The sequence below is a fragment of the Mugil cephalus genome, chromosome 7, assembly GCF_022458985.1.
Source record: "Mugil cephalus isolate CIBA_MC_2020 chromosome 7, CIBA_Mcephalus_1.1, whole genome shotgun sequence".
NCBI lineage: Eukaryota > Metazoa > Chordata > Actinopteri > Mugiliformes > Mugilidae > Mugil > Mugil cephalus.
Genome location: NC_061776.1, coordinates 2,686,209 through 2,701,478, shown reverse-complemented (window position 1 = coordinate 2,701,478; position 15,270 = coordinate 2,686,209). Strand labels below are relative to the sequence as shown.

General features: G+C 38.3%; 1 protein-coding gene across 1 annotated transcript; it reads right to left on the bottom strand.

The window, feature by feature from the left end:
• Positions 1-1,582: 1,582 nt before the first annotated feature.
• LOC125010608 (immunoglobulin lambda-1 light chain-like) lies at positions 1,583-14,419 on the bottom strand. Its single transcript, XM_047589360.1, has 7 exons — positions 14,377-14,419; positions 13,992-14,299; positions 13,595-13,611; positions 4,345-4,394; positions 2,063-2,410; positions 1,884-1,930; positions 1,583-1,705 (listed from the first exon to the last, which is right to left on the bottom strand). The coding sequence occupies exons 1-7, from the start codon at positions 14,417-14,419 to the stop codon at positions 1,583-1,585; spliced, it is 936 nt and encodes a 311-aa protein (XP_047445316.1).
• Between the last annotated feature and the right edge of the window lie 851 nt (positions 14,420-15,270).

Sequence of the window (15,270 nt, the reverse complement as noted above, 5' to 3'; positions counted from 1 at the left end):
ATCACATCTCATCACTTCATCTCATTCATCACTTTCATCAGTTTTCAGTAAATGTTAGTCGTGATATTTTGATTGTAATGTTGAGTAATAAAGATTTATCAGAGTTTCTTTATCAAAACTCTTAATTGTCACTTTTAAATATCAAACCAGTTGAAGAATTAATTTCCTTTTAGATGTTCCGGCATTTAATAAAAGACATGTTTGATTTCTGTTTCTTTTTCTTATACAAATACAATGTTTGTCCATTATTCTGTACTATTAAAACACAACTATAAAATAAAGTTTTTTTTCTTGTTTAATGATTCATTATGTTGGCAGGAAAAAAGGTGGATAGGAACAAAAGTTTTACAGTAAACAAGAGAAAGGGAGGGGTGGCAGTGAGTGTGTACAGAAGCAGATATGAATCTGTTCTCAGTGGTTATTAGGACAGAAAACAAACTGCTGACAGCCAATCAGACTTCCTTCCTGCAGCAGACGGGCTGTGTGGGTTTGTGCTCTGCAGCCTCCACACCGTTAGCTGTGGCTTTTCACTTTAATGACAGTTTCAACACCAGCTCTGGTTAAAGATTCGTTCCAGGAAAACACCTGTGTTCTTCAAATGAGAGACAAGAAACACATTTTTGTGCATTATAAAATTAGAAACCAGTTTTTTTTCATGTTAAAAAGGTTTTTCCAATTAAAAGAAACTAATTACTTGTTGTGTTTGTCTTTAAAATCTTTCATCCTCTTTCTCTCTCTGATGAATATAAACTTTAAAGAAGTTGAACTCTGCCTGCAAAGAGTTTAATTTATCCAATGAGAAGATTTCAACTTCTATATGAAACAATGATGCTTCCCGTTCTTTATCATTAATCAGAATCGAACACAAACGTCCCCTGAGGACAGAGACACAAAAACCCCCGATTATAAACAAGTCATGCTGTTGTTGTGAAGCAGGCGTCCATGTTGGTTCACCTCAAGTCTCATTATTTCCATGAGTTATAGTTGACAAAAGAGTCTGAATGTCCCAATCAGTTGTAATTCACCATGAGTTCACCTTTTTAACCACATGAAACCCCCATTTCTCAGGAAATTAAATTCAAGCTTAATTTTTTATCAGTGCAGTCTGTGCTTCATTCAACAGGGTTCATAGACATCACATCCAACAGTCACTAATATTTCCAGCTAAAGTATTTGACTTGCTTTATTAAGACAAAATTAAAGAATAAAAAAAGTGTTTATTGAGTGTGTCCAGTGAAACAAAAGAGCAGACTGGGGGAGTTTGCATTTATTAGAAAGAAAAAACTCAAGAGCAGAAGAAACAGCTGGAAACTGATGATGATTCAGCTTCATTTTCATTATTATACAAGTCACAGTTAAAAGTTTGGGAAAAAAAACTAGACGACTAGAGAATGAACATGTCATAAGAGCAGATTTCTATGTGAATATATGTGTTTCTTTTACAGGACAAACAATCAACAGTGAATGATTAGATACAGATTACAAAGAAGAACATTTCAACAACATTTACTGAAAACTGATGAAAGTGATGAATGAGATGAAGTGATGAGATCTGATGGAGAGAAAAAGGGAGCGAAAACAGTCAGTCAGCATGTGTGGAGCTGGTGGACGGTTCCTTGTTTGTGAGGCTCGTCAGCAGAGAGAGTCCACAGCAGACACCAGAAATCTTCACTATCAGCACTGTGTACAGCAGACAGAGCAGCTTCACCTGCACTGAGACTGGAAGGACACTGACAAACAAACACACACACACAGATATGAATTAGTGCAAAGTTTCAGATTGATCCTGTAAAGTTGTTTAGTGTCCTCATTGGACATTGGAGTGTCCATGCAAGAGAGTCAGCAGGTGATCTTACAGTGATGTTGCTGCAGAGCTGCCCGGTCTGCTGGCTCTCTCTCTGGAGGCAGGAGGCTGCTGGAGCTGGAACCCCTGAAACAGAAAAGGAGTCAAATGTTTGGAGCTGCAGTGACAAATGTCAGTCCTCTGCTCCTCTGATCTCTTTGACAGCGTCTCCACATGAAGCTGAACCACTGCTGGACACAGTCACCAAGCCTTTATTACCTTGATGTGTTTGGGCCTCCACTCTGTCCTCCACTTTTTCTTCAATAGTAGTGTTCACTGTGCCCCCCTCATGCTCGATGTAACAGTAATGTGTATACATGTACAGATCATCTGTATCCACCAGTCTGATGGAGGCTCTGTGTCCTGACTCTCTGAGCTCCAGCTGATCTCCCTGAGCAGAGGTCAGATCCTCCAGAGAGCCGCCCTTCTTCTGTCTTTTCCAGGAGAACTGGACCTCAGGAGGAAACATGGATGAGGGGCCCGGGCACAGCAGGGAGCTCTTCCCCTCCTGGTTGGGTCTGGATGCTGCTGGGTACACGCTCACCACGGGCTTCACTACCCGCTCATCTGAAGCTTGACAGCACACACACATTGACACAGTCAACAGCAGCTTACAGCACTGGTCTGGATTCAGCCTGATCCTGGAAACTACATGGACTCTGATCACTAACTACTCATCAATACACAACAAACATCAACCAGCATTAATGTTTCCAGCAGTCTGAGCTACAGTAGCTCATCTGTTGGATCGGACCACAAGGGTCAATGATCCTCTGCTGCCCATGACCACCCTGTCTTGGTTCTTGTCCTTCCTTAGACCACTTTTGATAGATACTGATCACTTTAGACCAGGAAAACTCCACAAGAGCTGCAGTTCTGGAGATGCTCTGAACCCAGTCGTTTAACCACTTCAGCGGTCATAATGTTATGGCTGATCAGTGTACATAATCAGTATATATTATAACATGTCTACATGTAAATTTCAATTTGTAAAATAACTGATGCTAAATAAAATAAATAAATGAATCAGAACAGAATACAGTAGTTGATCAATCATCAGTTGTATAATCAAACCTGCTCCCAGTAGAACAAACACACACTGGACAATCACAACACAAACTGGAATATCCCTCATACAATTGGAATAACTTGTGTTTGTATATCCTTGATTCTTAAAATATACAATATACATGCATGCATACGTAAATGTGATTTCTACTGGATTTAAGTTAATAATTATTTGTATTTATTTAATATTTTATTACTTCTTTATATTTCCTCTGTGCTCTGTCCTCAAACTGTCTACTGCTGCAACGCTGCAAATTTCCCCACGGTGAAATAAATAAAGGATTATCTTATTTTATCTAAATCAAATGACATTATTTGCTCATTTTCAATTTGTATCAAAGAAGTTAGGAAACATGTCGACTATGTTTCAGTACGTCGTCTTTTATCAATCAGAGCTGCTGTAGTTTACAAAGTGAAATATTTTCCTATTTTATTTTATTTTATTTTATTTTATTTTATTTTATTTTATTTCATTTCATTTTATCAATAATGCCAAGGATAGATAGAATAAGACATCATCTGTATAGCGACATTTGTTTCTCCAAAACCTCTACATAAGGTTCAGTGTTAATGGTTCGTTTACAAATGTGTAAGTTAATGAAGATCACCAACATTCAACACTGCTTTTTATTTTATGATATTTGAACTGTAGACCATGAAATACACAAATTATTTTCAGCTTCACGTTTACAAAAATTATTTGGTCCAAAAGTCGTTCACAGAGTCATGAAGCCTCTCTCCTCCACCACCATTTATTTCTAATTAACCTAATTAGCTGTGACATGAAATTGAAGCAACTTCTCCTTAATATGTTTCATGTCTTTGTAATATTTTCAATAAAATTAAAGTATTGAATATTACACATTTAAGAGCACAGACTTTAATCACTAATAAAACTCAGGTTTGTGTCAGTCATGTTCAAATGTTTAAATACTTTATGCTGATGATAGTAATAAAACATTGTTTGAGTTAATTCTATTTATTCTAACATCACATTCACTTAATGTTTTTATTCTTTTTCTATTAAAACATCATCAATTAAAGACACATTTACATCATATAAATATTAACTGACAGAGATTAGATCTGACAAGGATCTAACTTTCAGAAATGATCCAGTTCAATCAATAGAGTCGATAGGTGAACATCAAATATCATCTTGTTTACACAGAATTTCTGAGACGATCAAATCCTAAATGTTTGTAACGTCACTAATATTTACAGAAATAGAGAATAACTTTAGTTGTTGAGTGAGATTTCAACATGTTTTCAGAAGTGATTGAGCTTTTCTTATGTAACAATGGCTGCAGGATGAATTCTCTAATAATGAGGTAAAAACTAACATGTAAAGCCTGAAGCAGCACAAACTGACTTTTAACACGTTTCAGCTTCTACAATAAAACAAGTAAAGGAAAAGAAATGTTTGTTCTTACCTGTTACATGCAGTTTAGTTCCAGAGCCAAAGATGTAGTACTCATCGCCGCTGCTACACAGTGAAAAAGACTGATACAAAAACCTGTGTGCCGTTGAGAGAGTCAGCTGACGTGAAGGAGTCAAAAGAGGAAGTGGGATCATATTTCAGCTCCTTGATGTGTTTCTCTATTGTTCAGATCTACATGACTGTCTCTTCTTTCTTTTCTTTCTCCACACTAGCAGCATGGCCTGATGTTAATGTCAGTGGTTGGTCAGTCCACTACTTTAGTCCTCATGGACTGGATCTGGACTCAAGGATGGATGATGGATTGACATCAACCTTTCTACACATTCTTGGTCCCCAGAAGATCAAGGACTGATGGATGGATTGTTATTGAAACTGGTTTAGACGTTCATGTTGAGGATTAACAACACACACACACACACACACACACACACACACACACACACACACACACACACACAGTTTCAATGATCAGGAACTCTTGAAACCCATCAAACTTGTCTGAAACTCAGTGAGTCAGGAAGGTCTAAATGTATTGACCATGCTTTCTATGGAGAGGGAGCTAGTCAGGAACATGTCTGACCTCAATGAGAAACTTTTTATTTTTTCCTTTTAATGTGTGAGGCACTATAAATACACACAGGGGCAGAGGGATGATGAGACACAAGTGAAACAACAACAACAAAATAAAACAGGAAACTCAAACCATAGGACAGACATGATCATGACATTCATTTTATTTTTTGTTTAGTGTAGAGTGAATGTGGATTTAAGTTAAAATATTTAGTTTTCATATTTCAAAAGCAGCATATAAGGTGTTATCTTTTTATTTTAACTGTTGCAGTATTTTAAATATTGCATTTAAAGTTCAGTGTTTGAGTCACTTGAGTTTATAGTTTGATGAGAGGAGAGTATTTAAAACAGATGCATTTACAGACACCAACCAATTCATTTATTTGTATTATTCCATTAAAGATAAAAACTAAATAAGTTCTTGTTAATATGATGAAGCACAACATTAAAGAGCCCAGGGCTCCAACCATAGTAGTATAACACCAAAACTATATTAACTCCATGTATTTTCAGCTACATGGGACAGGTGCTACACTGGTGATTGTTTGACTAACTCCATCATCAGATCAACATTTAATTTGTCTCATATTTTGATTTATGACCAAATATCTGTAAAACTTACATCACTCTGACTTTCTGTCTGTTTGGTTTCTCCTGCAAGTTGTTCAGGTTCCTAATCATTTATTTCTCTGTATGAAGTAAAATTGCTCCGTATTTATTTTTACATCTCTGACATAACAACAGACTCTGGTTCATTAAACAGGCAAAGCTACAAATCAGTCACATTTATTTTGAGTAGATTTGTTTGGATCATGGGTTCTGGTTTTGTTCATTTCTCTGATAATATCAAAGGGTTTTTCTTGGTTTTTCTGAGTTCCTGTTTAGTAACAATTGTTAAACTGATCATTCACAAAAAGATTCAAAATACCTCAGTAAATGGTGAGTCTATTGATAATGACAATCATGACCTTCAAGGGTTTGAGGATTGGGTTCACTGTGTTTAAGAAAGAGATTAAATGAAACTAAAATGTGTTTGTTTTTAAAATGGCCGCTGAACTCTGACATTTTAATTGACACCTCAATGAACCAATTCAGAGCTACTTGTTCCCGTCAACAGCCTTTAGAAGCCAATGAGAGTCAGCGCCTGGAAAGAAGCCCCCCCCCCTTCTTTCATCCACAGACTGAACCAGTTGCAGTCAATTTAGTGAATGATTGATGTTTCATGAAGCCAATGAGCTGCTCTAAACAACGATATGCTACTTGCTCTCTAATAGAGAATCTGATTATAAAATATAATTCCTCTGAGTGTCACCTTTCAGTGGAGCTCAAGTTATGGCTTTTTTATTTGAAATGTGTCTAAATGGTACAGTTTGGAAACACCTGGATATACACTACAAAAAAAGAGTAAAAGAAATCCTGATAATTGTCCTGATAATTTTGTGTTATCCAGATGAGATCTGTCCTCAGTTTCCTCTGAAGGCATCAGAAAGCAAAAAATAAATAATAATAAAAAAAAAAAATCAGGCGAACCCAACAACTTCTTATTTTTAACTGTGTGCCAACTTTGATTCTTCAACAACAAAACCATTTAGAGTGATTCTTACTTTTCTGTTATGAATTTCAGAGTTCAGCTTTCAGAAGAGACCAAGACCATGAATGAGCTCCAAACTATTCATGAACATCATTCAGTTTACTTTGGGTTTGTCCTAAACAGGTGTTTTTCTGCAAAAAGGCAAGAATACTACACTTATTAAGTTAAGAGATTTAATTCATGTTCAGGAACATTATTTAGACTTTATTCCAAATCAAATGATTTATGATTTATCTTCCACCAGTCCTCTTGACTGTGTGATGACATGTTGTGATTTAGTTAGCATGGATGCTACAAAGAGGAACATGAACTATTGAATGAAGCTTTATTTCTGTGTCTTTGGTTTTTGGGAGGTGTGAGAGTATTTCTACAATTGCAGGTTCAACCATCTGCAGTCTATGAAGGACAAACACAGCAGGGACCTCTGGACTGGGTGTGGAAGGAGAGGATGAGAAAGAGGAGGAAGAGCTGGTTGTTTAGTTTGTGTCAGTAATCAGCATTGAGTTAGAGACTGTCCAAAAGTCTAGAATAACCAGGGTGGACAGAAGACAGCAGAGGACTGATGGTGAACGAGGCTGAGGACAGATCTGGATCAGAGAGACTCTGTGGACAGTAAGAAGACATCCTCAGGACATACAGAGAGTTTGAGAAAGACGACAGAAGATGAGAGTGAAAGTGATTTACTGAGTATGTGATGATTGTATTTGATGAAGATTAATGTGATGCTGATGGCTACAAAATAAATATGATGCATGATGGAAAATTCTCTTTCAGGGCCTGTGTCTGGAGCTAAAGAAGGATGAATGAAAGGAGTGGAAACATACACAATACTAGGAAGGTGGTCATAATGTTATGGCTGATCGTTGTGGAGCTTCATCTTCATCTGGAACATTTGGCTGAAATCATTCATTATCATGAACTAAATCCTAAAATATTTTTGTGTTCTTTTGCTCTTTTGTTGAATTCTTTTGTTTTAATTGACTTCATGTTTTTGGTGTTTGTTCTGTTTTTTGTTTTTGTTTTTTCCATTTTTTTTTCTGTTAAAACATTTGTCAACAACATCAATAAATCTGATGTCAAATAAATAGTGAGAGCAGGAAAGAAGAATCTCCCTCAGCTCAGTAGTTTGTGACTCTGTCTGAGATGGAGGTGAAATATGTGAACCTGGGCTCTGGTTTACTGCTCTCTTCCTGTCACAAACACTGTTTGACATCTGTTCATCTGTTGGTTTTTGTTCAGGCTGCTCACATCATTTCTCACTGTGGGTATCACTTTTATAACAGGAGCAGTAGTAGGAGGCTGAATGATCGACTTTAACTTTCTTTATCTCCAACTCCCAACTGTTCTGTTTATTCACAGATGAGAAATCATCTCTCTGAGGATGACCATAACCTTTATAAATTTGACCATCACTTTTAGCGATATCAAGAATCCGTTTGAATGTTTCTCTTTCTTTCTTCTGGTACCAGTATATATCATCATCATCACACTGATGAGTTCCTTCACATCTGAAGGAGACTGTTTGTCCAACTCTCCTGGTCCATGTTAACTGGTCCTGGGTCAGATCTGCTGCCATGGCAACCAGGGCTGTAGAGACACAGACAGATAGATGAATGTTAGTGAGACAGTGTTTGTTAAAGGTGGAGTTTGTTGGAAACACTCACCTGAACACAGACAGCACAGAGCAGCAGCTGGGAGGAAAAGCATTTTGTGTGGTGGTGTATCCTCTGGTGAACCTGGGGAGAAGTGGAGCTCTGATGCAGCTGAGGCCCAACAAGGACGAGCTGTGACATGAGACGAGGCCACGTGGTTTCTAGCAGGTCCTCAAAGCTCCCATCAGCCCCTGCAGCCCACAGATGAGACGGCTGCTGACGATTGACAGCTCAGATCAAGCTGCTGTGTCCTTTTATGGTCTTGATTTGAATCTGACAGTAGATGAAAAACATCTGGGTCACATGATGCAGAAAGACTAAAAAACATTCATGTTCCCACAAACATATTCAGATTGGTGGTGAATTTAGTAACACAGACTGTTCTCTGTTGTTGAAGAGCTGAGATGAAAATACAAAACTACAAATCCACACAGCTCCTCAACTCTGACTGAACTCTTCAATGAGTTTCGCTTTATTCAATAATGGAAGTGAATTTCTAGTGACTTGAATTCTTTTCCCACTCTGTCTCTCTGTCCATTTTCATCTGAGGTGAAAGTTAATACTCTTCTATTAAAGGACTGTTCTCCTGAAGCACATTCACACTTTCAAATCAAATCAACTTTATTTATATAGCACCTTTCGTACAAATGAACTGCAGCCCAAGGTGCTTTAAACATAGAACAAAACATATATAAAACAAGCCCACAGAAACCTCCCACTTCCCACCCCCACGCAAACAGACACACACACATACACACACACACACACAGACACACACAGACACACACACACACACACACACACACACACACACACACAGACATACACACACACACACACACACAAGCAAGCACAGATAAAAGGAATGACATGGCTGAGCACGGACAGACTAGTGAGGAGACACCATCGCAGAGGACCGTCCACTCTAGGAGCTGGTCACAAGCCCTGAGCGCTGAGCGAGGGGACAACATGGCGCTAAAATAAAACTAAAATGGACGATTGGCTAAAAGCTAAAAAGGTCGGTCTTGAGTCTCTTTTTAAAAAATATCAACTCTCTGTGCAGCCCTGAGTTCCTCCGGCAGGCTGTTCCATAGGCGTGGGCCATAAAACTGAAAAGATGCCTCCCCGTACTTCTTTGTCTTAACTCTAGGAACCACTAGGAGGCTGCTAACAGAGGATCTCGGGGCTGCAAGAGGCCGATATGGTAAAAGCAGATCTGATAAATATGAGGGACCAAGACCATTAAGACATTTATAAACCAATAAAAGAACCTTAAAATCGATCCTGAAACACACGAGGAGCCAATGCAGCGATCTTAAAACAGGTTCAATATGCTCTGTCTTTGTGGTCTTTGTCAGCTGAGTTTTGAAGTAGTTGTAAAGGATTTATGTCTTTCTTTTTGGAAAGATCAGAAAGGAGAGCATTACAATAGTCAATACGACTAGAGATAAAAACATCAGCATCTCTGTGTTTGCTCGAGAAAGAAACGGGTGGACTCTGGCTGTGTTCTTGAGGGGGCAAAATCCACTTTTTACTATGTTTTTAATGTGAGGGATGAAACCAAGCTCCGAGTCAATAATAACGCCCAGATTTTTTACTTGTTCCGAGGGAGACACAGAAATTGTCTGCAGTTTTGGTAAAAGTTTCTCTCTCTGAGCCTCAGGACCGATAACTAAAACCTCAGTTTTGTCCTGGTTGAGCTGTAGGAAGTTCTCTGTCATCCATGTCTTAATATCTAAAATGCAGTTAAAAAGGACATCAATCGGTCCTGGGTCATCAGGAGATGTATAGCTGTGTATCATCAGCATAGCTGTGAAAACTTATTCCGGGTCTCCTGATGACTTCACTAAAAGGCAGCATGAACAAATTAAAAAGTGTTGGACCTAAAATTGAGCCTTGGGGGACATCACAATCTAGTTTGAATCTCTCAGATGAGGAGTGTTCATCTATAGAAACATAAAACTGTCTGCCAGTGAGGTAGGATTTGAACCAATTAAAAACAGTACCTGAGAGGCCGATCATGTTGTGCAGTCTGCTTAAAAGAATGTTGTGGTCTACCGTGTCAAATGCTGCACTCAGATCCAGTAGAACCAGGACAGAGAGTTTCCCCTCGTCCATGTTTATTCGGATATCATTTAAAACCTTGATCAGGGCAGTCTCAGTACTGTGATTTGTCTGAAAACCCAACTGAAAAGTTTTGTACAAACTGTGAGTTTACATAAAATCATTCAACTGGTTAAAAACCATTTTCTCTAAAATTTTACTTAAAAATGGCAGATTAGACACTGGTCTGTAATTATCAATCATTTCAGTGTCTAAATTATTCCTCTTCAGAAGAGGTCTGACCAAGGCTGTTTTAAAAGCACTTGGGAAAACCGCTGTCTGAAGAGAAAAAATTAAAATATTCAAAACATCCTCAGCTAAAAAAGTGCAAGTAGATTTAAAAAATGGTGTCGGAATAATATCTAAAAGGCAGGTTGCTGGTTTTAACTGAGAGATAACTTTCTCCAGCACCTTAGCAACAACCAGGACAAAACTATCCAATGTTTCCTCACATAAAATCACAGGTTCAGCTGTAATAAAACAAGACTGAGAATGACTAAAAGCTGACCTAATGGTTTTTATTTTACTGCTGAAGTGAGCTGCAAACTCCTCACATTTGGAGTCTGTTGACATCCTGCCAGACAAGTTACAAATCGGGTTGATTAGTCTGTCGATGATAGAAAAAGTGTTCTGGGGTTATCATGGTTTTCATTGATGATGTTTGAAAAATGTGCCCGTCTTGCTTCCTTTATTGCCTTATTGTAGGTTTTTTAGCTCAGACTCTAGAACATGGAGGTTTATTTGTAATTTGTCCTTTGTCCATTTCCTCTCTGCAACCCGACACTTTCTTTTTAATTGTCTTATTTCATCATTAATCCATGGAAGTGTCAGGTTGCAGGTGAGTTTTCTTGTTTTTAATGGAGCAACTTTTTCAAGTGCTGTTTTTAATTTGTTATTAAAACTATCTACAATAAAATCACAAGACGAGGGTAAAAAGTCTGCAGGAATGTCACTTTAAATATCAATAAAATTAGCAGCCACCTCAGCAGTAAGACAGCGCCTCCTCACAGTTTCCTCTGGAATATCATCACCATGTTTAAAAACACTGACACTAAAAAAGACACAGAAATGATCAGAAATAGGTAAATCTAAAACAGAGGAGATGTGTGTTAACAGGCCGAAGGTAATAACGAGGTACAGTGTATGACCCTTGATATGGGTGAGTGATATGATGAGTAAAAGTCATACAGTTAAGAACATTTAAAAAATCTTCTGCAAGGGAGTCTGATTTATGGTCGACATGCAAATTAAAATAATAATCTGATTGAATTTGGTGCGGATAATGAAAAGAATTTCTGAGAATTCTGAGATAAAAGAGGGGCAATGTTTGGGAGGCCTGTAAACACACATGCAGAAAATAGGTGGACTGTTAAAAACAATGCAGTGGTGCTCAAAAGAGGGATATCTGTCAACCTTTAGTTCTCTAAAATCTAGTGATGATGATAAAATAGCTGCTACACCCCCTGCCTTTTTATTCTCTCTGTTAGAGAATGAGAAGCTGTAATTGGGAGGGGATGATTCTAAAAGAGCTGATGATCCGTCCGTGCCCAGCCACGTCTCAGTTAAAAACAAACAGTCAAGCTCATTGTCTGAAATCAGATCATTTACAATAAAACTCTTATGAGCCAGTAAACTAACATTAAAAAGTGCCATTCTAAAAGGTCTTGTTGATGTGCTGCTATATGATGTGTGTGTTTGTACCAGTATAAAGTTATTGCGATTTGTAGTGTTGGACCGGGACTTATGGAGTCTGACTCTGATGATTATGGGAATGGTGTATGTTTGGTGAATATTTGGTGACTGAGTGGGTAAAATGACTGGTGAAGGGAGTGGTGGGAGATCTGCACAGACTTTGTACATAATCAGTTCAATGACTCTTAAAGGTGACAGTAGGATTATTTCAAATGAGTGGAAAAGATCTTTAAAAGACTTTAAATCATGAAACATTCACTGAAAACTCATGAAACTATAGTAATTCATGAATAAAATCAGGGCTGGGCAATAATTTTCTATACGGCCACATGAAAAATCTGAGCTGTGTTGGAGGCCGAACCAAATGGAAACTTGAACTTAATTCTCAATATTAAATTTCTCCCGTTGTAAAAAGCAGTAAATTATATATGTTGATAAGCTGCTACTGGTAATCAGAAGTATAAGAATATTCTGTAAATATTTATTCAAATTTATGAATTTTGGTGTAGGTCGAAGAGGAAAATAAAACACAACGGATCTGTAGTTTTGGATATAACGCATCAGAATGTTGGAAACTTTGTCCTCTTTGGAAAGCTTCGGTGCACCAAGGAGGGACCGTGTAGCTTCATGAATTATTTTCTGTATCGCAATAAATCTCAATAAATGTTTAATAGATGGAACGAAGCTGTTTCAATTATCCTTTTCGAATAATTAACGAACACAGATTATAACAGTGCTATGACCTAAATAATACATCATGGCTTTTCAAAATAAAAGCAACACAGTCGTATTGCACAGCATAAATACTTGTTCATTTGCTTGTGACTGACAGACCGCGGGCCAGACAGGGATGTCCAAAGGGCCGTATGTGGCCCGCGGGCCGTAAAATGCCCACGTCTGAATTAGATGATTCGTTTAACATCTGCTTTAATTTAAAACAAGATGAACTTCTGGTCTTATTTTATTTATTTGACATTTTAAGAGATGAAACCAGTCTATCTCAAGTTTAACACAGAGAGACAAACAACCATTCTCACTCATAACTATGACCAATGTAGAATCATCAATGAACCTTCATGTCTTTGGAGGGTGGGAGGAAGCTGGAGAACCTGGAGAGAACCCACACAGACACAAGGAGAACATGGAAAATCCAAACAGAAAGGTCCCAGTCGGCCGATGGATTCAAACCCTTCTTACTGTGAGACATCAGTGCTAACCACCACTCCACTGTGCCGTCCCTTCTATGTGTTGTTGTCATGTTTTTCTTTTTATTCAACTGTTGAAATATCAACAACATCAATAAATATGATGTTAAATATGTCAAAACTGATCTGTTCAAACTGGTCTACTCTGTGTTTGGACTCTGCTTCATGACCTTCACTACCCTCCCTGTCCACTCTTGTTGTTGTTGCTGTTTGCTGCTGATTGTTTTGTTATATGTTTTGTTTTGTTTTGTCTATTTTTTATTCTCTGTTAGGTGACCTTGGGTGACCTGAAAGGTGCCAAAAAATAAAATGTATTATTATTAATATTATTATTATTCTCATCTCATCTTCTTCCACTTAATCCTCACTAGGGTCGTGGGGGTTGATGGAGTCTATCCCAGCTGTCAAAGGTCAAGAGTTGGGCTACACCCTGGACAGGTCTCCAGCCTGTCACAGGGCAAACACAGAGACAAACATGAGGAAACTGGAGTACCCAGAGAAAAACCACACAGACACAGGGATTATTATTATTATTATTATTATTATTATTATTATTATTATTATTATTATTATTATTAATAATAATAATAATAATAATAATAATAATAATAATAATAATAATAATAATAAATACATAGTGAGAGCAGAAAAGAAGAATCTCTCTCAGCTCAGTAGTTTGTGACTCTGTCTGAGATGGAGGTGAAATATGTGAACCTGGGCTCTGGTTTACTGCTCTCTTCCTGTCACAAACACTGTTTGACATCTGTTCATCTGTTGGTTTTTGTTCAGGCTGCTCACATCATTTCTCACTGTGGGTATAGTCATCACAGGAGCAGTAGTAGGAGGCTGAATGATCGACTTTAACTTTCTTTATCTCCAGCTCCCAACTGTTCTGTTTATTCACAGATGAGAAATCATCTTCCTGAGGATGATTATAGCCTTTGTTGATTCGACCATTGCTTTTATTAATACGAAGAATCCGTTTGAATGTTTCTGTTTCTTTCTTCTGGTACCAGTATACATCATTAAAACTACACTGGCCAGTTCCTTCACATCTGAAGGAGACTGTTTGACCAACTCTCCTGGTCCATGTTAACTGGTCCTGGGTCAGATCTGCTGCCATGGCAACCAGGGCTGTAGAGACACAGACAGATAGATGAAGGTTAGTGAGACAGTGTTTGTTAAAGGTGGAGTTTGTTGGAAACACTCACCTGAACACAGACAGCACAGAGCAGCAGCTGGGAGGAAAAGCATTTTGTGTGGTGGTGTATCCTCTGGTGAACCTGGGGAGAAGTGGAGCTCTGATGCAGCTGAGGCCCAACAAGGACGAGCTGTGACATGAGACGAGGCCACGTGGTTTCTAGCAGGTCCTCAAAGCTCCCATCAGCCCCTGCAGCCCACAGATGAGACGGCTGCTGATGATTGACAGCTCAGATCAAGCTGCTGTGTCCTTTCATGGTCTTGATTTGAATCTGACAGCAGATGAAACAAATCTGGGTCACATGATGCAGAAAGACTAAAAAACATTCATGTTCCCACAAACACATTCAGGTTGATGGTGAATTTAGTAACACAGACTGTTCTCTGTTGTTGAAGAACATTTTAAGAGATGAAACCATTAAAAATCCTCCACAGAGCAGGTTTACTGTGTAATATGTAACATCAATGTGCAGCTTTAATATCTCTCAGGACATACAGGAGGAATTTGACAAGTGAAAGCAGAAGATCAAATGTTTGACTTCAACTCCTAAAAGTAGAATCAAAGCTCAGTGACTCTGAGAGATTCTGGTCAGTTAGAAGAGATTTCCTGCTCTGACATGTTTGATAAATACAGACCTGATCAGCTCTGATCATTTTGTTGCTACCTGAGGCTGAAATGAAGAAGCAAAGAGAAGCAGCGCCACCCTGTGGTGAGTCACTGGAAGTACAAAGGCATCCAGACACAAATGACTCACATTGGTTCAGTGAAACAGCTCTGAGCTCTGGATGCAGAACATCCACCATGTTCTGGACAAACAGAGTCATTATGGAGCCAGCTGCTTGTTCATCACCACTGTAGCTGTTCACATCTGCAGCTTCACCATTCAAAGAAAAACTCCATTGAT